The sequence below is a fragment of the Brachionichthys hirsutus genome, chromosome 6 (assembly GCF_040956055.1).
Source record: "Brachionichthys hirsutus isolate HB-005 chromosome 6, CSIRO-AGI_Bhir_v1, whole genome shotgun sequence".
Taxonomy (NCBI): Eukaryota; Metazoa; Chordata; class Actinopteri; order Lophiiformes; family Brachionichthyidae; genus Brachionichthys; species Brachionichthys hirsutus.
The window spans coordinates 9379955-9404943 of record NC_090902.1 but is presented as its reverse complement, the minus strand read 5'-3'; the positions used below and the strand labels follow the sequence as shown (position 1 = coordinate 9404943).

The following is a 24989-nucleotide window of genomic DNA, read 5'->3' as shown; positions in this document are numbered from 1 at the left end:
ATATTTGCGTGCACTTCCGCCAAAAATGGACAAAAATCAGAAGTCACGGGTGTGAACGCCACTTCACAACCACAGCAGTCACGTTGGCCTCGTCTGTTTCCCCAAGAAGCAAAGCGCTGACAAGACGAAACATACAAATGTATTACACTCAATAAACCTTCACTACAGTGAAATAATGGAAATTAAACACAACCATGAAACAAAAGTCTGTTAAGAAACCAAAATTCCCAGCTGCAAAAAGCAGAACAGTTTCCCCTCCTCCTGCTCCGAGGTCGGATTTGTGGGAATAAGTTATAGCAGAGCCGAAGCCCTGCGCGAGACTCGCAGCAGAAAATCTAAATGAGCATTGTTGCTCTGAGAACGGCTGACACACTTCCCTTAACGTGATGCCTGAGCTAAATTTACGGGTTTTCTGATATGGTGGCAACAGAGAAACTCAAAGTATAATCAAAACAGAGAGGAAGCAGAGGTGCCAACAAAAAAAAAAAGAAGTAGCTCATGTGGTGCGACTGTAGGCTCAGTCCATTCAGGGGAGAGTGAGAGTGTAGGCAATTTGAATATAATTTGTTGTCAGTGCTGTCAGGGGCTTTCCACACTATGCGTTGAATCAGATGTGGGCAGTGAGGCCAGGAGTTCATCCACGCTCAGTCTGAGCCTAGATTAGATTTAGTTTTACACAAATCAACAGAAGAAATGAAGTGGAATAACGTCCCAACAATATTTCTTTTTATTTATTATATGTGCATTAATCTGTACAACACTTTGATGTATATAAAAAAAAAGACAGAATATTAACAAGAACTGTACACTGGAATTAAAAGCCGATTATGCATGGCAAATGCAAACCAGCCAAATTTAAAATTAGTCTAGAGTTAAAGTGCCATTTGTAATTTTCAGCTGAAGGAAGATCAGCCTCTTGAAAATGGCACTCAGGATTTAGGGCCCTTTAAGGGATTTTAAATGGGGCATGAAATACGTTCTCTGTACTCCTCGCAGCTTTTCCTTTCTCTTGCTGAACAGACAGAAGCTTTGTCTAATTTCAAGAATATGTCAGACATTCCGCATTCGATGCTGCAGGGACGTCTTCGTGACGACGGGTCGTGGCACTGCAGGGGTCTTAGGGCGTTCGTAATTTGGAAATGTCCTTTTAAATCTCGAATGTTAACCTTTTCCCCTCGGAGCAGCCAGAGGATGATTTTGCTTTCTTGGGTCTGCTCTGGTGTAGATCCACCGGTCCTTCATGGCCCCGTTGCCTCTAGCCTGCTTCGCCCCCCCCCCCCCCCCCTCCCCTCATCTTTATGGCCAGCTTCCTCACCCCGTTCACATTTCTGCAAAAGGGAGAGAGAAGGTAAGAACCTAGAAAAAGAAGCCGAGCCAAGGCACACACCGAATAAGGAAGCCTAGTAAAGATGCAGGCGGGGTTTATGATTCATCTGTAACATTAGTTCTCGCTATGTCTAGATTGCTGATAGCACAAGATGTATGTTTTGCTTTTATTGTGGTTCGTGTGTGTTCACAGGACTTGTGTTCACAAGATCTGAAACACCACTGCGTTCGTGCTGATAGCAGAAGCACCTTGCTCATGTAGTCAAGTGTTCCTTTATCACAAAAGCTAGTTCAGATTGTCCAGACACAGTTACACACAAGAGGGGCGGAGAGATAAACTGGGAGGTCGCACAGGGCAGACCCCAAGTGGCCTCCACCACACAATACTACTTCAAAGTGTAATGGGAGCTCTGTGAGTGTCTGCCAGCATTACTAACCGCAGCTTTCTGCGCTTGTCACGTGCGAAGGGAGTAAAGAATCGGTTGAGTGATAGCGGGTGCAATTCTCCGAAAGACAAACCTGAAAGTTCCTGGTCCAACATGTTGATAAAACTCTCAAGAGCTCTCGTGTCTCCCAGCTTGGCTGCAGAAAGAGGAGAGAAAGACAAGAAATTTGAGAATCTGATGAAAGAAGAAGGGAAAAAAAGGCAGCAGTGGAACATTTTGGTGGAGAAATGTGGCTCAGTTTTGTGTTATTGCCACTGAAACAGATATGAGAAAAAAAAAAAAACTGAACATTTGGCTCTGCACAAAAGGGTCAGCTTCTTTTCTACAATTTAAAATGAAGGTAATGTCGAGCTTTACATTTTAAACTGGATCCAGCCGGGGCCGCTGTTGCAAATATGGTGAGGTATTCCATGTAAACAGAGTGAGTGACCCCCCCCCCCCCCCCTCGTCACCCTCTTGAAATGTAACGGTAGCCAATGTCATTCAAACACACCTGAGCCAGTCTCAACATGCAAACGCGCAAGTAACCTCAGCAGGAAACCTGCAGACGGAGGAGCTTTGTTGTGTTAAAAACACGGGCTCCCAGCTCCTGGGGGGGGTTGTGTGCATCCATGAGGCGGCGATAGTGATCAGAGCAGACGTGATAGTGATCGCTGCTACAACAGGGCTATCTGGATGGAGATAGGCCGATGGGAGTCTCGTACCTTTCGGTGCCAGCGTTACGCCTGCTGTGTGCAGCTCCTCCTCGCTGGTGTTCAAACTGTTCCCCAAAGAAGCTTCGCTGCCTGGGGTGGGAGAGGGAGGCAGGGGGGGGGGGTAGAGATAAACAGACGACAAGCAGCAAGGCACGCCCATGCAAACGATCAACACCCACTATGACAACAACAGCAACACAATGCTACCCTCGAACACAATGATTGTTCCGTGCAGTGAAGTAGAAGGTAGAGGCATGCTTGCTTTGAGTGCGTTTGGCTTGGGGGGGGCAACAGAGTTACAATAATGACGACGCACGGGAGCAGAGAAAAACGCTCTCTCCTTTCATCCCATAACTGTCGACAAACACAACGGATAAAGCAGCGAAAACCGCAGACAATTACAGAAGACAGGTTATCTAAAAGCTGCAGTTCATTCCGGTGCATCAACCCCGTTGTTATGAGCAAAAACAGCCACTTCGATACTCCAGTCCGGGGATCTGGCCTCTTGTACTTCTGCGCAAATTGAAAATGTCAAGCTGCAGTTGTTTGGGCTGATAGAGACTTTACACAACCTCACCCACCTGCGAGTGATGCATCACAAAGGCTTTACCCCCCCCCCCCCCCCCCCACCCACTCACCCACTCACTATGAACAATCAGCAACATTATTCTTATTGCAGCGGCCCAGGTAACAAATCTGTCACTCACTGTAATCCGAGTCCTCCGTTCCGCCGTCCTCAGTCATTCCCGTGCGACTTTTGGCCTCCTGCAGGATGTGCTGGTAGGCATGAGGTCGGCTTCGAGAAGGGGACTTCAGCTCCTCCACCACATCCTGGAATTCATGCAGCAACTCGCCAAGCTCAAGCTCCAAGTCTGCGGAAAATGTGACAGCGGTCGGAGACAGCCCATGAATCACGTTCCACTCGAAGGGAAAACGTGAGTCCCATCCAAGATGGTTTCAGAGGGCAAAAAAAAAACTCCGGCAAAGCAAAGTTATCACTTTTAAGCATCTGGCCTACAAACTGTAATCTAACAAATGTTACATCCAAGTCTAAATTGCAGTTATTTTGTGCAGATAATGGGAAATGTATAGATTAATTTTAGAAGTTCCTTACGGGAATGCAACAGAAGCTACTAAAAGCCTCACAGGACATTATATCTGAACACACACATACAGTCAACAACTTTCAAACTATTTAACATTCTGCTCAAAAAGTAATTTGTGATTTAAATCTGTATTAAAATGTTAGTATTTGAAGAGGTTCCGGTCAGGAGGTCTTTGCTTGGTGTTCGTGGATAAATGGGACTCACCTGTGGACATGTTGCATCCGCGGTCCGACCCGTCCGCCCGTCTGTCGCGTCTCTGAGCTGCAAGCTGACAGCCTCCAGCGGTTTAAAGTCAAGCATGTGTCACACGGCTGACAGGCCCAGCCAATCAGAGCGCAGAGAGGCCTCGCCGCTGAGCTGGAACCGGAAAGAGTGGGCGGGGCGTTCACCGGAAAACCACACGCAAATGACGTCGCTGTTGGAAACTTTGTCTGGACTTCAAGAGAATCCTTCTGATTTGAGCTGAAGCTGCAATAGGACGAGGCATGAAAGCTGGTGTTATGTCTGAGGGGCTTGTCACGGATGTGGTAACCAAGTATAGACAACAGCAAGCAAAAATAATTATTGGAGGAAGCCAAGCCGAGCTTCATCATCAAATGAGCCATAATTTACAAATATAGAAAAAGACAAAACAAATGTTCCTAAATAGCAAAAGCCGCCCCTTCACTATTTGTTTGTTGTGGATAGACTGAGCCTCCTCACTTTGTCAGGGATATTTTTACTTACCTGCAGTGATTCCCTTTTGTGTGAATTTGTAAATAAATTATTGACTCTGTGTGGAGTAAAGAGTATTAAAATATGTGTGAATGAATAATACCTGCGCAGTAGTGGTGCAGTACTCTGCTCTGTCGACAGAGGTCCTCAGTGGTCTTGCCGGTGTGGCCCTGTGGCAGACGAGGCCATTTGATCTTCTGACTCAATTTCTGTAAAATCAAATTATTAAAAGTACTAAGAATGCAGTATAGCCATTTTTAGCCAAAGTTACATCATTATTGGTATGCTATAGTGGATGCATGTCTGAAATGTAACTAATCAGAATGGGCTGAATATTATAATATACACTCTTGGGTAATTTAAGACATCAGATTTCACCACATATTTTTATCTAAATTATATTAAAGCCTAATCCAAATTCCAAACAGACATCAGAATGACGATCCTTGGGATTCCAATGTTAAAGAATCATCCGCCTCTTTATCTGTAGTCATTCCCAGATTTATTGAGCTCTTCTTTGCCGCTGCCAAGTTTCATGAAACTCTATTGTGTAGTTTTTTTTATAAACTAACAGATGGCGGTTAAAACATCACCTCCTGGTTGGAAGTAACAAAATTCATCAAATGAATATAGAGCAAAAAAGGAACAACGGTTTCCACTGAAACGAACTGCACTCCAAACACTCCCACCGGTGTTCACCTGCAGAAGAAGCTAGCACCTGTATGGTCCCAAGCGTGCAGAAAGAACCATAAAACATTAGCACTGTTATCCGCACAAAGAAAATGTATTTATATTCGTTATAAATGGAGATCTGCGCTCTCTGAATGTTGTCTGGTTGCTGTTTTGTTTCAAAATTCTTGATCTCGAGGATAAGGGATCGAGAAAATGTGTACAGGGGAAAACCAGAAGTCAAATCTGAGAGCAAAACATAATTTAGAGGCTGTTATATTATTCTGAAGTAGTTAAAAAAATTAATAAAACAGGTGCCAAGTGTGCTATTAAAAAACGTGTGCAAACAAGTTTAGTATTAACGCAGTAATCCTGCCTAACACAGTTTGTATGAAAGAGATTAACATAACACAAGCGCCATGCTGACGCACTGCTCTGTATGGGTTCAAATCATGCAGACAAACCTGTTTGTTCCTCCATCTTCTCCTGTGTCATTCACTCACACAAGGTAAGTGTTGGTAGGAGGGGCTTGCAATAAAAATCTGCCTTCAGCCATCCAGGTTTAGGTCGGCGTCTCTGTCCTCAGCGCTCGCTCGCTCGCTGCCAGGGAACTTGGATAACATGTGAGAGGGCGATGGGCCATGAGACTCCTCATAATATGAACTGGGCTGGGCTGCTGCAGGTCAGTGAAGGAAATGCAAAGATGTTCCGATCTGATGATATTTAATTACTGGCTCGGTGTTTCTCGTTACCTGGATCGTTATTCATTAGTGTGCAATTTTAAAAACGATAAAACCACTGAATGTGTGACAGAGTACCTGGAACGGCAGTGAAGAGTGTCTCACTTTTGTGAACGCTGGTGCCCTTTCAAAAGCTTAACATACTAAGATACATTTTAATTAATGTGTGTTTTTGATGTGCCATTTGTTTCTTTGTAGCGCCAAATTTATTGTGAGTTAGTTTTTGTGTGCAAGGCTAAGTGAGGCTGCAGCAAAGTGAAGAGCATCACATTGCCTTAACTGTGCAGTTGCCTCCTTTCAAAAGGGTTGACTGAAGAAATGTGATTCAATCTTATTACCTCAAGGAAAGTATGGTGTTCCATCAAGTGAAGATGAACCACAATTGAGAATACTGGTGCTTCCAGAATGTTTCAGACTTTCCTTTTTTTGCTCTTCTCCCACCAGAATCTGCTGGTTATGGTCCATCTCCGGCAGATTCCTGGGGATTCTGTCTGGTTTTCTGTCCCAGAGGAACAGGAGCCTGGGATTCTCGCGGGGTCACTTACTAAATATTTTCCACCTCCATACCAGCTTCTGACCCAGGAATATTTGTGGATGGACAAAAACACAGGCAATTTCTACACGACGGAGAAAAAGATGGATCGTGAGGATCTCTGCCCCGAGGAGACAAAAGCCAAGGAATGCATTATTCTACACAATGCGGTCGTGGGGCCCTCGGGAGACCTTGTACAGTTTCCTGTGATCATAGAAGACATCAATGACAATGCACCTCATTTTGAAAACAGTGAAATACGCCTTGGTGTTTCTGAGGATGTGGCTGTGGGCACCAGCCTCTTATTGGATCACCAGGCTCAGGACCGGGATGCCAGAAGCAACGGTGAGCTGCGGTACCACCTGGAAGACTCTGACGGAGTTTTCAGTTTAAAGGTTGAAGAAGATGGACCTACCATCGTGCTGGTCGTGCAAACCGCCCTGGACAGGGAGACAAAGGACCTGTATCAGATGGCGCTGGTGGCAACAGACTGTGCCTCACACCCTTTAAGTGCTACGGCAACTTTAATAGTGACAGTGACAGATGTTGATGACAACTGTCCAACCTTTAGTTCTAACAGGCCTCACAGTGTCGACATCCCTGGAGGCTCCCCCAAGAGCATGTTGGTTGCTCAGATTATAGCCACAGACCCAGATTCAGGTCCAAATGCTGCCATCATTTACTCCTTTAGTCCCAAAGTGTCAGAGCGGGCCAGGGAACTCTTCAGCCTGGACACACTCAGTGGACGCATCAGACTAGCTCAAGACCTCCAGAGCGAGAAGTCCGAGGAGCTGCTGTTGAAAGTGTTAGCCAGTGGCCATCGCTGCCCCCCAGCAGTCGCGCAGGTAACCGTGTCTGTGCTCCCCAAGGTGAACAAAGACTTGACAATAAGGATCAGGTTCATAGCAGAACAACTAAACCAGACCATGGTGTTACCAGAGAACCAGCCCCCCACCGTATTAGCTATTTTAGAGCTTGAGAGTGGCGGCAGCTGTAAAGACTCTTCTCTTGTGATTGAGGGTGACGTGCCATTCAGCCTAAGCCCACAGAATGACAAATATCTGCTTTCCACCTCAAAACCCCTAGACTATGAGATTAGAAGTGAATATCGTGTTACTGTTACAGGGCATGGGAGGTCAGCTGATGGGACAGCGATTGCCCCGACTAGCCATGTGTTCACGGTGATGGTGAAAGACGTCAATGATAATGCTCCACACTTCCTCCAGCCTCACTATCAGCTGGAGGTGGAGGAAAACAACCAGCCGGGGATGTCACTGCAACATGTCTCAGCTACAGATGCAGACAGTGGATCCAACAGCAGGCTGACCTACAAGTTGAACGAATATACGCCGACCATATTTAACATTGACCCCATGACCGGTGAGCTGACTGTGTTAGCCTCCCTGGATAGGGAACTTCAGGGCGAACACAAACTTACCGTGTGTGCACGAGATAGCGGCTCTCCTCCCTTGGAGTCGGCGGCCACCGTTTCTATTCGTGTTCTGGACCAGAATGACAACGCACCTGTTTTTCAAACCCCTCACTTCCTCTTTTTCATTCCTGAGGATGTACCGCTGTTCGCTCAGGCAGGGCGGATAGGGGTGACAGACCTAGACAAAGGCGAAAATGGGAACATAGCGTTGTACGCTGTAAACAGCAGCGGACCAATTGTTGTGGATAGCAACCGGGGAACACTTCACACAGCAACTGTTTTGGACCGTGAGGTTGCGGACCGCTATGAGCTCTACCTGCTGGCCACGGATCATGGGCGTCCCGTGGCTTTGACTTCCATTGCCAGGGTAACAGTCTTTGTGGAGGACATCAATGACAATCAGCCAGAAGTGATCCTTCCCAGCAGCAACTCATCATGCCTGACTGTCTCCCCAGAAACAATCACAGGTACCATGGTAACAAAGATATACGCCATTGACAGGGATTCAGGGCTAAATTCAGAACTTGTATACACTGCAGCAGCGCCAGAGGCTGTGCAAACAAGCAGTCCTTTCCAGGTGGAGTCAAGGTCAGGAAACATCACTGTTGCTCGGCAACTTCTGTGGAGTGACCTGGGAATGCATCATCTGTTCATTGTGGTCAGGGATGGAGGGAAACCAATTCCACTTTATGCCACTGTCTGGGTCAATCTGCTAATAAATGAGAGCATGGAGCCCTGCCACTTGAACAGGGAGCCCACTTGGACAGGGACATATGACATGGTTCAGTTTCCCTCAAAGGCCTCCATCTGTGAAGTGGAGGACACCAGGTCTGCTCGGCTGACGCTGTTAGTCGGCGTAGGTATGCTGCTGGCATCAGCATGCCTGCTGGTGGTGACAGCTGTCTTCCACCTGAAGCAGAGGAGGAGACGTCTGCAGAACAAGAAGGGGCGCAGCGAAGAGAATGAGATCCCACTTAGGCTGAGAGACAAATATTACCCTGACGACTAATACAATAAAACAGCGCACACAATCCCCAGTCTCACTGTGTCGAGGATGAAATCAGCCTTGGCATTAGAGGCATTCTGAATATTTGTAAAAAAAAAAAAAAGCTTCTTGTGTTTTATATCTAGTTGGATTATCCTGATGCACAATGTGTTCCAACTGACGGAAATAAAGTTGCACAGTTGTCTGATAAAGATCCCGGCGAGTTACCAGGAATGTTTGTTCTGACGAGTGGAGACTTGTTCCTTTTGGCATCAAAGCAATATATAATTACAATGAAAGTCTTGATGTAAACAGAACCCATCACAATAAGCTTTGTGAAAGCAGCAGTATCGGTAATCTATAAGGATCCGGCTCCATGGCCCCTGCAGTAAGAAGTAGAATGAAATTAGGGGTCCGTTAAGCTGATTGAGGGTTTCTCCGATTTCCATCTCTGAGTGATAGGGTGCCTCGGATATTTAGACAGTGAATTGGGTTTAATGTTCCTTCGGCGGGGAGCTGACAGTCTTACAATATGATGCTCTGAGATGACCGCGGGAGGCGGAGCACAGCTGTGAACAGGAGGGAAGAAGCGCCGTCTCAAGTCGCCGCCCCACACCTGTTACCTGATAGCGCTTCTTCTCACCCATGGCGCTGCATGTCACCCAAAGGCAGACAACCTAATGTACAGCACTGTAATTTAAGGATTAGTGTTCTAGACACAGATGTTGGAGTGAAATCACAGTGTCCTTATAAGAAATCTTCTCAGAAGGCATCACCACCGATTCATGCGTAAGCTGGGGAGCAATTGCATTGTTAAACCAAATGAAGTGATGCATAAAGTATAACGAGTCAGGGCAAAACCTGGTCACAAATCTGAACACACAATTACACAAAGAGGGCAGGCTAAAGTTTGAGAATTCTCCAAAGAAAACATCTTTTATTGTTACAGTGTCATAAAGTATTCAGCGAGCCTTTTAGGAAAGGAGGAGAGCCGCGAGTCAACGCCCGTAAAACACCATGTATAACAGCCTGGTTAATGGGGAACAAGGCTTGTATAACATGAGCCGCGCTTCTCTGAGGATTTCTCACCTAAATAATCTAATAGGGTTGTAATGTGGGACGGATTGCATTAGAAATAACAGAACCATAGCGAAATTAAAGAAGCATCTTCAAATTAGGATAATTTCCCATCTGGATAAATTATAGAATAATTCCTCATATTAAGATGCTTCTTTAATTCATGATTGCCAAGATTCCAGTACATTAAAATATCTAAATATATATATATCCAGACAGGCTCAAAAAAGGAATGTTTTTAAAGCGCTGTGTTTGGATATGCTTCATGACAAAACTGTCTTTAAAAATGAGCAGCATTGTGGGGGGGACTCCCCGTGTGCCTTCTGCTGTTGATTCACGGTGGCAGGAGAAAGCCTGCCATCTACTGTGTATAAATGAGGCCAGCGCTTTATTCACGGGCCAGAGGGCCGAGATGAATCAGAGGCCGGTCTCTCACCACCGTGAGGTCATCTGAGATCAGCGGCGCCTCCCTGCTGCTGCCGCTCCGCATCTCATCTTGGATGATCTATTTTGTGATGAATATTTGATAGTGGGTTTGTGATCTTACGGAGCCCACGGCTGCGTTCACACCGTTGACAGTGAGAGAAGTCCCCCTTTTGCTTTGACTGTTCATATCTGGCATGCATTGTGACCTGTATCTGACATCGGTGACATCATAGAGGATCTTGATGAACAATATAGAAAAGATCAAAATATTTTTTACAAAGATGACAGAGTCTTTCATTTCTAGTATTGGTTACTCTTGCATCCGCGCGGTAATAGTCGGTAATCTTTTTAGATTGGATGCAAAAAAAAAGCACAGAACTGATTTGATTGAGATATTTTCTCACTTCTCTATAGAATTTACAACCTCGCGTCTCTGAGTTGCTGTTGCTGCCTTTGCAGTGATCCCCCCCCCCCTTTTTTTATTTTATTTTGGCCTCCAGTGCTGGCAAAACCTCGATGTGAGCGTGCTCAGAAAGAGCAAAGAGACATGATTTTTCATCTGTGGGCCAAACAAGAATTGAAAAGATCATATTTCATGCGATTTGCGCTGTTCATAGTGCTGAAAGTTCTTTCTGGCTGCAGTGTGAAAGTAGCCAAAGAGCTGGCATTTACCCAAAGTGGATTATTTCTGAGACACGCACACACACACACACAAGTTGTTTCATAATCCAAGGTGTTGCTTCCCACATATTCGTTGTCTGTAAATTGTACTTTAAGGATACTAATAAGAAAACATGCAGGTCTGATATTTTTATTTTTATTTTATTTTTTTGCGCAATTCAATTCCCTTCGTTCATTGAAGGTCAAGGTCCTTGACCTTCGTTACTCTACGCCTCGAAGTTCGCTGAAAGGACGCCTTGTTTCTTTAAGCGACCAGTGGGTCTGTCCCTCGTGGGGGGGGGGGGGGCGACGACTTGGAGATTGATTTCCGTGGGCCGGACGAGTTGCGCACATCATCATCATCATCATCATCAGCGGACCAGCTGCGGGGACCCGACGAGCATTTAACGGATCCTTCCGACATGGGTGAGGAAGCCGCTGATACATTATAATCTCTATTATTAGCATATGAGGTGATTTCACATGATCGGATCTGTTATTATATCCGCCGTGACTGCGCACAGTGCGCAGTGGGAGTGGGAGTGGGACTGTGGGACTGTGGGAGAGGGCATCACGAGTGATTACGGTTCGTGTCAGTTTAGAGGTCGGGCTGATGCTCCGCTGATATTAGGAGACTTATTTCATGCTTGGGATGGCGGGACTACTTTCATATGAGCCTTGTCGCATTTGCTTTCAGTCGCAATCTTTCTCAATTTCTGCTGAGCTGGACTTTGCCCCCCCTCTTTATATATATATATTCAAAGGAACGTGGTCTGTGTTTTCATTGGAGCCACAACCGCAGGTTTATTCCCGGAAGCTTCTCTTTCTCTTTGTTCAGGCTGCTGACGTCATCAATTAGTTAATTAGCGCCAGGTGGGACCTGAAGACTCCAGGATTCCACGCTTTGACTCTAGTTTTAGCTCCACGTTCTGGGTCCAGTGAGGTATTATTGATCAGCAGGCATCCAAAACATGTTTACTTGAATCCTGTTGTAAAGAAAAAAAACTTTTGTTTTCATCCCCTGGCCAGGCCTGGTTCATGCCTAGAGAAAAATAGGGGATTTTTGTTCTACAAAAAAAGCTTGCATGATGTTTAATGTATCAATCATTAGCAATGATTATTGATCAGGACTCTATAGTATCTGTCATGTTTTAAGAAAGAACAACTAGATGTTGATCATTTTGGTGGCTTCAGGTCAAAAATATTCCTACTTTGTTTAGTCCACATTGCCCAACACACTAGTACGCATGCCCAAACAACACAACTCGTGTTGTGTTCAATTACGCGGCTATCTCTTTGCCCCGCCTGCCATTTGTGTTCGCTCTAACGGTACCAGCCACAGACTGTCTGCATCTGTTGCGTAGCTGGGTGGAAGCACACGTGCACGTACGTTGTGGTACAGAGCTCCATCGATTGTTCACGGGTTGGCTTCTCCATCCTCTTCCAGCACAGACAGCTCTCCACTATCGTTTTCTCACTCCTGTGTCTCCTCAGAAGGAAGTCTAATGAGTGCGTGTTTGCATCTGTGCAAAGAGGAGTCTCTGCTCTTTGTTTGCTTGACATTGGGGGGCCTTGTCCCCCCCCCCCCCCCCCCCCCCATGATGCTGCGGGACAAAGACCGTTGTCTCTGCAGTCACAAAAGCAGCCTCTCTTTCACTTTACCTCTCCTCTCCATCCTCCCCCCCCCCCCCGTTTCTCACACTCTCCATGCTTGCTGATGAATGGAGTCAGGGTGCTGGTCGGGGTCGGAGAAGACGTCCCCATCTCCTCGGCCTTGGCATCATAGTCAAGCAACACATGGCTTTCTGGGAGAATGCGCAGGGATCAATGTTTAGCAGCTGCAGCTTGATCCATAGTGAGGAGACTGGATGAGAAAATATTTTATAAAGGACTGGTTAAACTTTTGAAGAGAACTAAAATGCTATCTAGGTATGCAGATATCTGACTCCTCTTTGGCGGCCCCCTGCTTTGATTGGTTGAGGGGAGACAGAGAGATGGAGACGATAGGGACTGAAGGACCGGGACATAAATGACACCATATATATGTATAATCGCCAAAAAATAATTGTTTGAACAATACAGGAAGTACATTTATATTTCATGGTGAAGGCAAATGTATGAAAACCATAGCAAATGAAACCAGACAATGAGGTGAGTGATTACCGCCAGAGCTGAGTCAGTGATTTGGTTAAAGTGACACTTTCACAGGTCGTCCGTATTAAATGAGCTGTCGGCCATGGCGCTTGAGGAGGTTTGCTGCCCTGATGTCTCCGGTGCTGCACCCTGACCCGCAGGTTGCTATGACTGCTGTTTGCGCTGCTTGGGTCGGGTGCCGTACTGCTCCCTGGCCGCCACGCTGCTTTGCTTCTCCGGCATTGCCCTCTTCTGCGGCTGTGGACACCAGGCGCTCACCGAGACGGAGAGACTCATCGAGACTTACTTCGCCCGCAACCTTCAGGACTACATCACCCTCGCCTACATGTGAGCGGCGGCCTTCGGCGACGTCGTTTTAATCCTCTATTCTCTATTAATCCCGACTTCTCTCTCTCCGTTTCTGCTTTCTTCTCAGCATTCAGTACTTCCAGTATTTCATCTACGGCTTGGCCTCGTTTTTCTTCCTCTACTGCATCGTGCTTTTGGCCGAGGGCTTCTACACCACAAGCGCTGCCAAGCAGACCTTCGGAGAGTTCCGGAGCACCATGTGCGGCCGCTGCCTCAGCTCCTCGGTGAGAGGGCCCAGAGGGATGGGGGGGGGGGGGGGCGCGAGTAAAGGGGATTGAGAGATTGCATGGGATTAATAGTCGTATCACTCCCTGGTGGGGTGCTGAGCCGAAAATCTTAAAGCTGCTAAAAAAAAAAAAAACTTTTGGGTACATGCAAAGATAAGCGTACAGTCTGAGTGTAAAAGGAGGATGGCTGCTGGGAGACGGGTAGGAGGACAGAAAGTGAGTTAAGCTTATTAGAAGATAGGAAATGTGGCCGCTAAGTGAGTCACTGCTCATAAAAGCACTCTCTTAGATTACTTATCTGCATGGGCTCGTTCTGATTATGCACTCTAACGTTTCTTCTGCCTACTCTCTTTTCAGTTTATAGTGATAACATATTGTCTCGCCGCTCTGTGGATGTTGGTGTTTGCCTTCTCGGCGCTGCCCGTCTACTTCTGCTACAACATGGATGCCACGTGCCGCACTATTGATGTTCTGACTGAGACCCCCGCCAGTATCAACCAGCTCTGTGTCGATGCGAGGCAATATGGTAAGAAGACCTCTGCTCACGGCTGCCATGGTTACACGGCGTAAAAGCAAACAACTAAATCAATCGCCTGCTGATTGAGATGGAAGACGATAAACGATTACATCTACCTGCGTGACTTAAAAGTTATCTTGACCAAATTGGTATTATAGATTGTTGATACTGTTTGTTTATTTTATTTTTTTACTGGGTTTGGATGAGTGCGAGTCACAAATGTATGTCTAAATAAAAAAACAAAGTCCAATTCTTCAATCTTATACTCTAGCTTTCAGCGACAGATGTTAAACTACAGACAATGGAAATAGCAACGTGTTTATCTGCTGTAATGTTTGCCACGTTCACCGTCTTGCTTTCGTGGGCTGCTCTTGTAACATCTGGTGACAATTAGCATTAAGTACAGCTGAAGCTAATGGGAACATCATGAGACCCGGTGATGGACCCAGATGAAAACTCGGGGATCATCGAGATTATTACAGTTTATTCTGAGGTTAAACCTGCAGCAGTCTGTTGTCTGTGAAATCGTCTTGAACAAGAACTTGGGCCTGCTTGTTCTGAGTTGGTTCCACGGACTGTCCCGACGACGTGAATATTGTTTTTAGAAATTAACCTGCGTTTATGTGACATATTTTCTTTTAACAATTACATCTTAAGTAATAACCAGTGGAGTTTGAGTTAAATAAAAGGCTAGGAATTTAAATGTATGTATTTTCACGTGACATGTGGACAACATGAATACAGAATATTTAATAGTTTTCTGTGCGAGCTTGAGCTGAATAGTGTAATCTGATGTTCACAGGGCTCCTGCCATGGAACGCAGTGCCTGGTAAAGCTTGTGGAATAACTCTGTCCACTGTTTGTAAGACCAGAGAGGTAACGCTGTACAATACACGTAGTAGTATTTGTCACGGTCCTTGATATGAAACAATAGCATCACCCTTAATGGGAAACATTCCTCCCATTAGTACCGGATGACCTATGACCTCTACATCGCTGCCTTCTCTGGGGCCGGCATCACTCTCTTGGCTCTGGTGAGTGATTATTCTTCATCCGAGGTCGATCTGGCTTTGTCTTCACAGCAGGGCACAATAGTGTTGTGGCTCATGTGACTCGATGACGCTCCGAGCGTAGGTGGGGAAGGCATGTCCGGCCTCCATGAGCGATGACCTCTGCACTATCAGTCTCTGTTCCTCCTCCTCCTCCTCAGCCTACGCGTCACGACAATGCTGTAATGTCTGGTGGCTTTCCAGTCAGCATAATGGAGCACTCATAACAGTGGCTCTCGTACAATGACGGGAACTGCTCTGAAGTTTTAGCCATTAGTAATTGATTGATTTGTGTATGTGTTTTTTTGCAGTGTAAAAATGAACTGTTTTACTTTCTCTTCTGTCCTGACACTTCCTGTTTGTTTGTGCTTCCGTAGCTGACGTATACCGCTTCAACCACCTATAACTTTGCAGTTCTGCGGTATCTGGGGCGAAAGGGCATAGGTGCACGGTGTTAGGCTCGCCTCTCCTCTCCTGTCTCCCATATCGCTGCGTCACCAACAGCACGGGGATGGCAACACAGTTTCTTCCACGTCCTCTGCACAGAACCACCAGGACTCTTAAACATGTTGTCTTTATATTTTTTACTTGTTGAAATGATTTGTATTCCATGAGATGTCGTAGCTTTGTTTGTGTGTGTGTGTGTGTGCGCGCATGGTGCGAGATTCATCTGCTGCGTTTAGTCATACTTCAGTATTTTGACGTCCGTATAAAATATTTGTAGATTGTTTCTCTTTCTGCTTCCTGAGATTAGTAACAAAATTCATTTTGGCATCCCAGTTAAAACATCATTAATAATTAACATGCTCAAAATAACCATCCACTTGCAACACACTTCCAGAGAATAGGGATTGTAGATCACCACGGTTACCGTGCACTACAGCTGGTTCCCATGGTGAAAGACAGGCACACATTTGCAGTCTCATGCTGACCCTCGGGACTTTTCTCACGGGCTGGTGAAAAGCCTCAACAATGGAGTCATGTCCATTTTCAAAAGCGGCCAATAAGGAGCCAGTTGTGGGGGCACCTGTGCTAAGTGTGCGGAAGGGTCCCTTTATATATATGGCAGGGAGGGGGTCCTCCGGGCAAAGAGACCTCTGCAGCATCAATGCGGCTCTTCTGGGGGAGCAACCACACACGCATGCACACTGCTGCGTGACCCCCACCTCCACCCAATAATGCTAACCTATTAAGTGACCTCATTTCATTCGTCTTTATTTGAGGCGTTATTGAGGTGGACGTTCTCCTGCTGTTTGTGTCTGAGGTGCGTCTCCAGAGATCGAGCTGCCTTGTCTCTAATTCTATAGGAATGTTGTTGTAGTTATTGTATAACACATTCTTACTGACTGTAGCAGAATTTACTACCAATTTTACACTTTTATTATTACTAACAAAACCTTTTACAGTGTTGATTAGATTATTTCATTGGCTGAAGCCTTACTCAGCTTTGAGTGATGTATTTAAAGGCTGTTTGATAATTGTTTGTTAGTAAGATTTGATAATAAAGAGAATATTCTTGAACGCATTTGTGCAGCAGCATACCTCTGACATAAAACCAGTTTATCTTCTGGTAACTTTGTCGTTGGCGTCCTGCCTCGTCTCAGGGCCGAGGTGTTTCGTAAGGTGTTTGGTGTTCTCTCCTCGTGTCCACAGGTGCTCTGTTCCCTGAACCTGGCTGTGAGTCAGGTGTATGTGAGGAGGCTGAGGCGCAGGGCGAAAGAGGAGAGCAGAGGCTACAGCCTGTATGGGAGGCTGCAGAGAGACAGCGGAGCAACACTCTGCTCTCCATACCTTGCATCCTCATCTGAGATCTGCCAGCCCCTCTAGATGTCCAGGATCATTCTACAGCTGGGCATCAAAATTTACAAAAATCAAAAGTTTAAATTTATTGGGAATTACTTTATTAAAATAAAGGCTATCCATGTGCTACATTTTAAGTTTCAAAATGGTGGGAAGCTGGGAACTTTATTTTTAGCTTATTTCCTCTAATGTTCTGCGTTTGACCAGTGTCTACAGAATCTAAACCGTCTGCACAATTGTTGTTCAAACATTTAAAATTTTGTTTAATAAGTAGATGTGACTTTTTTTTGTCTTGCAGATATAATTTCACAATCAGTGGAAATAAACATTTACACAGCTTTGTCATCCAAGAACATTCAGGGTCTTGTGTTCAAATCTAAATAAGGTGCATTTTGGGGCAGAAACAAATGACCCTCGATTTACGGCTTAGCGTCAACACTTTTTACCTCTGATGGTAAAAATGGTCAAATACAGGTTTAGTTTCGGTTTAAAAAATACTTTTAAGCCTGAAAATGGTTACATTAATTTCAGCTGCCACATGTTTTCATAGCACAAAAACAAAACGCAGACATTTGGTAAGTTGTGTTTTATTCGTCGCCAAGCACTGGAAAGAAAACACAATTTTGCCAGCGAGTTGGAATATCCAGTCGTATCCTCTGTAGTGCAAAAAACAGCGATTCGGGAGGTTCCCCGTTAGACCAACTCATAATCAGGATCACCAGTCTGACTTTCACACATCGTAAACCACACTCGTGGGTTAAACACTGAAGGTGAAACAGATGCTCAGTCATTTTGCACATTATAAAATTAATGCCCTTTGCAGCTTACATAAGCAATCAATATGAACATCCATAAATAAAAACAAAATACTGACACAGGGCCGCAGTGAAATGAAACAGTTGTTTTCATGCTACCCAGCTTTGAAGTACCCACTGGTTCTCAGACAAACCAGATTTCAGTCAAACACTGGTCGGCTACATCATTTAAACAGGACAAAACTGATGGACTGACAAATAGCAAATGGACCTCATTTGGTTTAATTAATTCACCTACAAGTTTTTTTTTCAAAATACCCTTTTCTCTTCACAGTATTAATTTATAATACTTGTTACATCCAGCACCGAATGAACAGGGTGGTGTGTAATGCACATACAGTATAATACGTGATTGTTAATGCTAGTAAATGTAGCTTCCACTAGCTTTAATCAGCCCTTGATCCAACATAGAAGCCTAATGTAGATGATGCAGCTCTATATTATACATCAGCAGTGGACGGACATGTCTGCCAAAAAAAATTACAATTAAAAGCAGTTGATCAACAACAGGAAAGCAACATTATGTCATCACGTTTAAATAACACTGAACCTTACCTAGTAAACAGGCTCTGAAGATATCCGACTCGTACACCTGACCCTTCCAGCTGCACGGCAGCGCAGTGGAAATGGATACAGCATAATAGTCAATAGCTAAAACAGTCCCAACCAGAACGGCTCGTACCCGGTGCTTAAAGCCAGAGCGGCAAAATTGAAGCTCCAAATTTCCTCATCATTGAAGACGAGTTTTATTTCATCATTTAACTACCTCGTACCTCCAATCATATTGGTCAAAGTACCAAAACGGGGACCACTAACTCCCACCCTACCCAGTAAACGCATCGCTCCCCACATCCCATAACAATAAAAACGCTGCTGCATTAAGGGTCTATCTGAAACCCAGAGCAAGCCGCATGTTGCCGAGTCATAGGTCGGGGTGTGCTAGTCCAGACGGGGTTAGTGATTCTCTCTCACTGGACGTTAAACTCGTAATCACTTAAATTCAAATAAATGCTCTTCAAGAACTCCATAGGCAGACTGACGTAGAGCTGGGTGACGACGGTTCTCTGCAACGCTGCTAGAAGCAGAGTAGAGTACAAAGGAGGACGTGTGCCTGGTACCTAGAGCAATAATTCAGCCACCTAGATAGCGGTGGCTCGGACGTGTCCAGTGCCGTGTACGTACAGCATGAGCAATAACTTACTGCCACCAGCGCGTTTGAGACGAGGTGGATTCAAACCTGACCGATCAGCAGCAAGATCTGCGAGGGGTTTTGCGGTTGCCATGGAGATCAATTGTGCTACTCAGAAGCGCGTGGTCAGTGTGGTCTTCAGCAGCCAGGACTTCTCTGACGGCCGCCTCGAACGCGGACGTGACGTTAGTGTCGTCCTTAGCGCTGGTCTCAAAGTAAGGGCAGCAGCCGTTCTCTTCACACCAAGCCCGCGCTTCGTCCTCCCCGACCTCCCTCTTCTCCACGTCGACCTTGTTGCCGAGCACAACAAAGGGGAACCGCTCGGGTTCCTTGACGTCGGAGTAGTACATGAACTCCTTCTTCCAGCAGCCGAGGTTCTGGAAGCTCTGCAGGTCGTTCACGGCAAACGTGAGGAGGCAGCAGTCGGCGCCCCGATAGAACGGCGTGCGAAGAGACTTAAAGCGCTCCTGGCCCGCCGTGTCCCAGATCTGAAGGGTGACCAGGCGGCCGTCCACCTCCAGATCCCGGTTTAAGAACTCCACGCCGATGGTGTGGAAGGACTGGGAGTCAAAGCGGTCCGTGACGTAGCGGTTCATCAAAGAGGACTTGCCCACGCCGCCGTCACCCAGAAGGATCACTTTCAGGAGCAGACTCTTTCCAGTCATCATGTTTCCTCTCCTCCCCCACCCCCCACCCCCCACCCAGCGAGGCCTCCTCAGTGGGTTTCTGGCATCCACACCAGGTGGGCAGGGTCAAAGGAACCTAGAAAGAGGAAGAAACAAGTATAGATGCAGTCAAAGGGAAATGGAACTAACCGCTGAAAGATGTGAGAATAGAGACACTAGAACCAAAACTAAGCGTAGATAGCGCGATACAGCAGCGCTATCAACCGTCCTGATAACAGATGGAAGCTACCAGAGACGTGTAATGGTTGACTAATGTCAGGGGTGAAGGACCGAGATGTCTGGCGAAGGTCTCGTCTCTTTGCACCGCGCGATTATATTCGTTTTACTGCTGCTAATACACATCTGTGTATCCACTCCTGATGCTGCTGTTTTGTGATGCGTTCTGTACTTGTGTGTTTTTTGTAACTTAGTCATTACTGTTACATGCCTGTGAACCCTCATTGACGATAAACCGATTCTGATTGGGATTTTACAGAACTGCATACTAATACAGGCTCAGGGGTGTCTGCGAATGCGCCATGCTTTCAAATATATATATTAGGAACCACACAGTTCAGACAGAACTCTGATGAGCTGCGTAAACAGAAGAGCAACAGTCGTGACTGGAAACGCCAGAAATACGGAGCCGCCTGTTCGCAACCAGGTCTGGCTACTGAAACTCAAATTAGACTGCTGACGATTAGCCATTACGGGAATTTAGCTAACAATAAGAGGCCGCGTATTTAAAGATATAAATAAAAAAAACTCAATACAACAAACGATATTAGTGTTATAGTCTAGCTCTAGCAGCTTTAGCGAGCCTCCCAAGCTAGCCGGCTAGCCCCAGAGCTTGTTGACGTTCCTCTGCTTGTTGTGGCCTCAAGAAATTAACAATAATAAAAATAAAAAAAAGCATTTCAAGCAGCAAAGCTACGAATATTTCAGCGATTCATTCACATCTGGAATGCTTTTAGAAACGCGCAGGACAAACATGCCGGTTTTCGCTACTCACCCTGCTCTGACAGCTTCATTTTGCGTGCTCTCCCCTCCCAGACATCCAGACTGGTGACGTGCGCGCCCCCGTGCCGCAGCAGCACGCGCACGTCCGTAAATAAACGACGGTGACGTGGCACCGTAGTATGAACGTAGCTGCATTTAGAGTAAATACTAAATACTTCTCTTCCTTGCAAATTGAGTCATTGTTTTCCTTTTGCTATTCATTTCTATTGCTGGCAACTTTGTTCACTTGGATTTTTTTCTGCCGATTATATCTCAAGGCAACAAAACGCACCAGTCACAAGCGGGAATTCCTTTGTAAAGACATTTCAAAGCACATCCCTTCATGTTAGCACTTAACTAGCAATTACTTCCCACATATGTGTGGCGTTGGGCATATGTAATTAACGGTGAAATCATTCTAGAGTTAAATTCAACATGTAATTACAATGTACACTCCACGGCTGTAGGTGGCGCTGTGTAGCAGCCCCGTCTTAGGCGTAAGACGCGAAGAAGAGAAAAGAAAGGAGAAACGTAGAAGAAGAATCCGCGCCCTGGAGTCAGTCAGGGAGCATCAACAACATTCCTTCCGTAGGAAAGCTGCGTCCTAATGAGCTTCCGGCTGGAACTATGGTAGGAGACAATGCGCGCGCATTTAGAAACAAACACTGACACGGATGGCGGAGATTTATCGGTCATCTGCTAATGTTACTGGTTGTTTGTCGCAGCGATTTAAAATGACGTCACCCAGAACAACACAGCCAGCCTTCGTTTCTGTTCCTTTCAACCTTCCAGATGTCCGGGAGCGCCCGGCTGGTGCCCTGTGCGTGTCTGGGGCTGTTCGCTGTCCTCTGCTGGGTCTGGGTCTCCTTCGCCTCCTTTCCAGACGATCCTCTTCACCTGGATGTGGTGGACCGAGACCGAGGAGCCTTCCAGCCCCAAAGCGCTCTGTCGGACGTGGAGTTTGCCTCCATCGGCTCGTACGTCGGTCCCGGCAACAGCGACGACAGAAGAAACAAGGAGCTGCCCATCCTCCTCTGGTGGAGTGGGGGGCTGTTCCCACATTTTCCCGGTGACACTGAGCGTGTTGACTGTGCCAGATCCTCCTGCATGGTCACAAGGAACCGCAAGGTACCAGGGGGGGAGGGGGGGGGGGAGGGGGCAGAGGGAATGATGCTTCAGTTCCCCAATAACCTCGAGTTTGGTCTTCAAAGGTCCAGCTGTACAAGCGGACGGCATCCATCATCTTCTACGGAACGGACTTCAGGGCGTACGAGGTTCCGCTGCCTCGCCTCCGCCACCAGACGTGGGCGCTGTTCCACGAAGAGTCGCCCATGAACAACTACGTCCTGTCCCACGGCCCCGGGATCAAGCTGTTCAACTACACGGCCACGTTTCGCAGGGAGTCGGACTACCCTCTGACGCTGCAGTGGCTGCCCTCGCTGGACTACCTGCTGACGCCCGTGGCCGTGTCCCTGGAGGAGAAGAACCGGCTGAGGAGGGGGGGGTTGGCCCCCGTTCTGTACATGCAGTCTCACTGCGACGTGCCGTCGGACAGAAACAGATATGTCCAGGAGCTCATGAAATACATTCAGGTAAAGTATGGACTTATTGCTCGGGAGGTGTTTGTTACACGAGTTTCGATTCCTATAACGCCAATTTTGAGTATTATCATTCCACAATTGTTATGCTGTAACGGCCGAAGGGGAGGCGAGGGTATTGCAATTGGGTCTGTTTGTCTGTCCGAGCGCATAACTCAAAAACTAGTAACCCAATCGACTTGAAATTTTTACAAAAGCAAGGTTCTGTCCGTGGCTCGGTCCTCCCCGAGAATGGCGTTGATCCGGATCTGGATCCAGATTCTAGACTTTTTTTAAAGGATTCTTTAACATTGCGAGATAGGGCACTTTTTGACATTTTTCTTAATTTCTTCAAAACATATGGCGGTATGGATCTGAAAAAAATCCCACATAAGTACTCCTTAAAGGTCTATGACCATGACTAATTTCGGCCGGATCCGGATCACAATCCGGATCTGAGAGCTAATTTTCGTTCTAAAATCAGCATTTTTCAGGAGTCCACCCTGACCTCAATTTTGGAGCTAGAGACTTCAAATTTGGTGTGCACACTCATAGTTCATTCTAGTTTCATATATGTTACAGTTGTAGTTGTATCTTTTCCCGTTCCGGAGCAGCAAGCTAGAGCAGGTTTGGCCCCTCTGATCTGGAAGCCCTGTTTACTGTCTCACAAGATCGAATGGTCTATTGGAGGCGAGGGTCTGCAATCTCTGATTGTCTCTTATTTTAAATGTATTAAACCTGAGTGAAATTTGTTTATTTATTATCCTCCATTGGGTCTGAAATGAAACCCTTTAATTTTGCCTCTGCTCCAGGGTTACAAAGAGTAACATCTTTCATTCTTGGTGTGTAAATAGTGGCCGATAATGTGATGTTTGTTTACTCCTCTCAGTGTCCAGAGTTCAGTTGAAAGGGTTTCTCCTCACTAATTATTCCCTCCATCCCCGTCGTGCCTCAAACTATTCTATTTTCTCGGCAGGTGGATTCGTACGGGAAATGTTTGAACAACAAGCCCCTGCCCGAGCACCTGGAAGACACGGCCACCGCGACCGGCGAAGAACGGAACTTTATGAACTTTGTCGCGCGCTACAAGTTCCACCTGGCGCTGGAGAACGGCCTGTGTCCAGACTACATGACGGAGAAGCTGTGGCGGCCCCTCCATCAGGGCTGCGTTCCCGTGTATCGAGGCTCCTCTGCGGTTGCCGACTGGATGCCCAACGGCCACTCTGTCGTCGTCGTGGATGACTTCCCCTCGCCAAAAGCGCTCGGGGACTTCCTCAAACATCTCGATGAGAACGACGACGAATACGCAAAGTATTTGGAGTTCAAGAATCCCAAACGCGTCACTAACGCTCATTTACTGGAGGCTCTGGAAACCCGCGAGTGGGGGGTCAACGACATGAGCAAGCCGAACTACTTGAACGGATTCGAATGCTACGTTTGCGACCAGGAGAACGCGCGGCTGGCGGCAGAGCGAGCGTACAGGAAAGCCCCGAAGAAGACGACGCCTCCTCAGCCGAGAATGGCCAACAACTCTCACATGGGGTGCCCCCTGCCCAGCCCAGGGTACGGGCGCGTCCAGGACGTGCCTGCAAACGACGGGCGAGTTTTTCTTAAATTCGTAGCTATGCCAGGAGTCGCATCCGTCCGCTGTCTGTACTTAAATGGGAATAACTATGTCCCGAGGGGAGAGAAATCGCCTCATTTTAATTATCTAATTAAAGCATCCACTGTGATGAGACTAATCTGTTCGTATATCTGTCCGCAGATGGCTGCAAACATGGCCTCAGGATTACTGGCAGAGCTTGGACCAAGCAGCGGGCCTGGAGTCTCTGATAAGACATAACGAGTCGGAGCCTTCGCTGCTCTGGAAGCACGTCCAAAACATTTCCGTGAGCCGAGCCAGAGGAAAACGCTGACGCAGGCCGCGAGGTCACGGAGCGTGGAGCGCGTCCAGGATTACGGGGGTGCGTGTCGTTACGCGTTCCCTGCTCAAACGAGGGAGAGAAGGTGAATTCAAGCTAACCTTTGCACCCGTTCGGAGGAGTTATGTTCCCATTATATCGATTTTGATGTTGGACTCAAATGACCTGATACTTTATCCTTATGTCAGTAATGGCTAAAGAGTATCTTAAAGTGCTATATGCACATATTGTCAAGTCCACCGATGTTCATTGCTTATGCTAACGGCATCCAGCGCCATTGAGGCACATTGTTACGGACGGTAGGTTTTTACTGCAGTGTGCTTAACTGTGTGTGAAGACCATGAAGCCGATAGCCTCGGAACAGCGTTAGCTTCTCTACGGTCACTCGGCAGGTAGCTGATGGTTATTAACCGAAGTCTTAAAGCACGCTGGTGCTATGCATAGGCAATATTGTTTCACCATGCAATACCGAAAGGTGACTTTAAGTTAAGCAACTCTCCTGCTGGAAGTCACTTCAGCTCTCAGGAACTGATCTAGTGAATCTCTGGCAGATTTATTATGCAACCCCTCAATCTGTTCTGTTCCTTGATGCTCCCTTTATCTACGTGCAATAATGATATAATGCCTTTCACAACGTGTAACTCCATCTTACTGCATCTTTATCACAAATACCAAGACTGAATAAACTCCATTTTATTTTATTTTTATAAATCAAACAAGATCATTTTGTATCAAATACAAGCATTTGAACACTTTTTTTAATAAAGCAATTTTCTCGTCTATCTGCTGTTGCTTTAGTAGAATATCGGAGTTCCCCTTGTTGTTTCACAGCTACGTCCTTCATCGTTGGCTGACGCAGACGGAGCTTTCACCGCCAGGATAACGAGACGAAAAATTAGACATTTATCCTAAAATAACA

The 24989-nt window shown here is 46.4% G+C and overlaps 5 protein-coding genes across 5 annotated transcripts; 3 read left to right on the top strand and 2 right to left on the bottom strand.

The window, feature by feature from the left end:
• Positions 1-704: 704 nt before the first annotated feature.
• Positions 705-3787, bottom strand: si:dkey-27i16.2 (regulator of cell cycle RGCC-like). Its single transcript, XM_068740787.1, has 5 exons — positions 3778-3787; positions 3175-3339; positions 2477-2557; positions 1846-1908; positions 705-1328 (listed from the first exon to the last, which is right to left on the bottom strand). The coding sequence occupies exons 1-5, from the start codon at positions 3785-3787 to the stop codon at positions 1321-1323; spliced, it is 327 nt and encodes a 108-aa protein (XP_068596888.1). The 3' UTR covers positions 705-1320.
• Positions 3788-5590: 1803 nt separating this feature from the next.
• Positions 5591-8669, top strand: LOC137895304 (protocadherin 20). Its single transcript, XM_068740786.1, has 2 exons — positions 5591-5638; positions 6141-8669. Exons 1-2 carry the CDS (start codon positions 5591-5593, stop codon positions 8667-8669), a joined length of 2577 nt encoding a protein of 858 aa, XP_068596887.1.
• A 2561-nt stretch (positions 8670-11230) lies between these two features.
• On the top strand, positions 11231-16930 carry plp1a (proteolipid protein 1a). The gene is made up of 7 exons (XM_068740785.1): positions 11231-11234; positions 13103-13289; positions 13378-13534; positions 13895-14063; positions 14857-14930; positions 15023-15088; positions 16757-16930. The coding sequence occupies exons 1-7, from the start codon at positions 11231-11233 to the stop codon at positions 16928-16930; spliced, it is 831 nt and encodes a 276-aa protein (XP_068596886.1).
• Positions 16931-17480: 550 nt separating this feature from the next.
• On the bottom strand, positions 17481-19580 carry rab9b (RAB9B, member RAS oncogene family). The gene has a single exon (XM_068740164.1). It carries the CDS (start codon positions 19573-19575, stop codon positions 18964-18966), a length of 612 nt encoding a protein of 203 aa, XP_068596265.1. The 5' UTR covers positions 19576-19580; the 3' UTR covers positions 17481-18963.
• A 1598-nt stretch (positions 19581-21178) lies between these two features.
• fut11 (fucosyltransferase 11 (alpha (1,3) fucosyltransferase)) lies at positions 21179-24852 on the top strand. The gene is made up of 5 exons (XM_068740312.1): positions 21179-21201; positions 21364-21699; positions 21783-22163; positions 23125-23747; positions 23914-24852. The coding sequence occupies exons 1-5, from the start codon at positions 21199-21201 to the stop codon at positions 24062-24064; spliced, it is 1494 nt and encodes a 497-aa protein (XP_068596413.1). The 5' UTR covers positions 21179-21198; the 3' UTR covers positions 24065-24852.
• Positions 24853-24989: the final 137 nt, after the last annotated feature.

Bases quoted from the DNA above. Each gene is read 5' to 3' on its own strand.
- si:dkey-27i16.2 (XM_068740787.1), bottom strand. The intron at 2,558-3,174 runs GTGAGTGACAGA...CTCCCACCCCAG, and splicing joins AACGGAGGACTCGGATTACA to GCAGCGAAGCTTCTTTGGGG. The intron at 1,909-2,476 runs GTACGAGACTCC...CTCTTTCTGCAG, and splicing joins CGTAACGCTGGCACCGAAAG to CCAAGCTGGGAGACACGAGA.
- LOC137895304 (XM_068740786.1), top strand. From the start codon at position 5,591: ATGGGCCATGAGACTCCTCATAATATGAACTGGGCTGGGCTGCTGCAG. The intron at 5,639-6,140 runs GTCAGTGAAGGA...TTCTCCCACCAG, and splicing joins ACTGGGCTGGGCTGCTGCAG to AATCTGCTGGTTATGGTCCA.
- plp1a (XM_068740785.1), top strand. The intron at 13,290-13,377 runs GTGAGCGGCGGC...CTTTCTTCTCAG, and splicing joins TACATCACCCTCGCCTACAT to CATTCAGTACTTCCAGTATT. The intron at 13,535-13,894 runs GTGAGAGGGCCC...CTCTCTTTTCAG, and splicing joins GCCGCTGCCTCAGCTCCTCG to TTTATAGTGATAACATATTG.
- rab9b (XM_068740164.1), bottom strand. From the start codon at position 19,575: ATGATGACTGGAAAGAGTCTGCTCCTGAAAGTGATCCTTCTGGGTGAC.
- fut11 (XM_068740312.1), top strand. The intron at 21,700-21,782 runs GTACCAGGGGGG...TGGTCTTCAAAG, and splicing joins TGGTCACAAGGAACCGCAAG to GTCCAGCTGTACAAGCGGAC. The intron at 23,748-23,913 runs GCGAGTTTTTCT...ATCTGTCCGCAG, and splicing joins GACGTGCCTGCAAACGACGG to ATGGCTGCAAACATGGCCTC.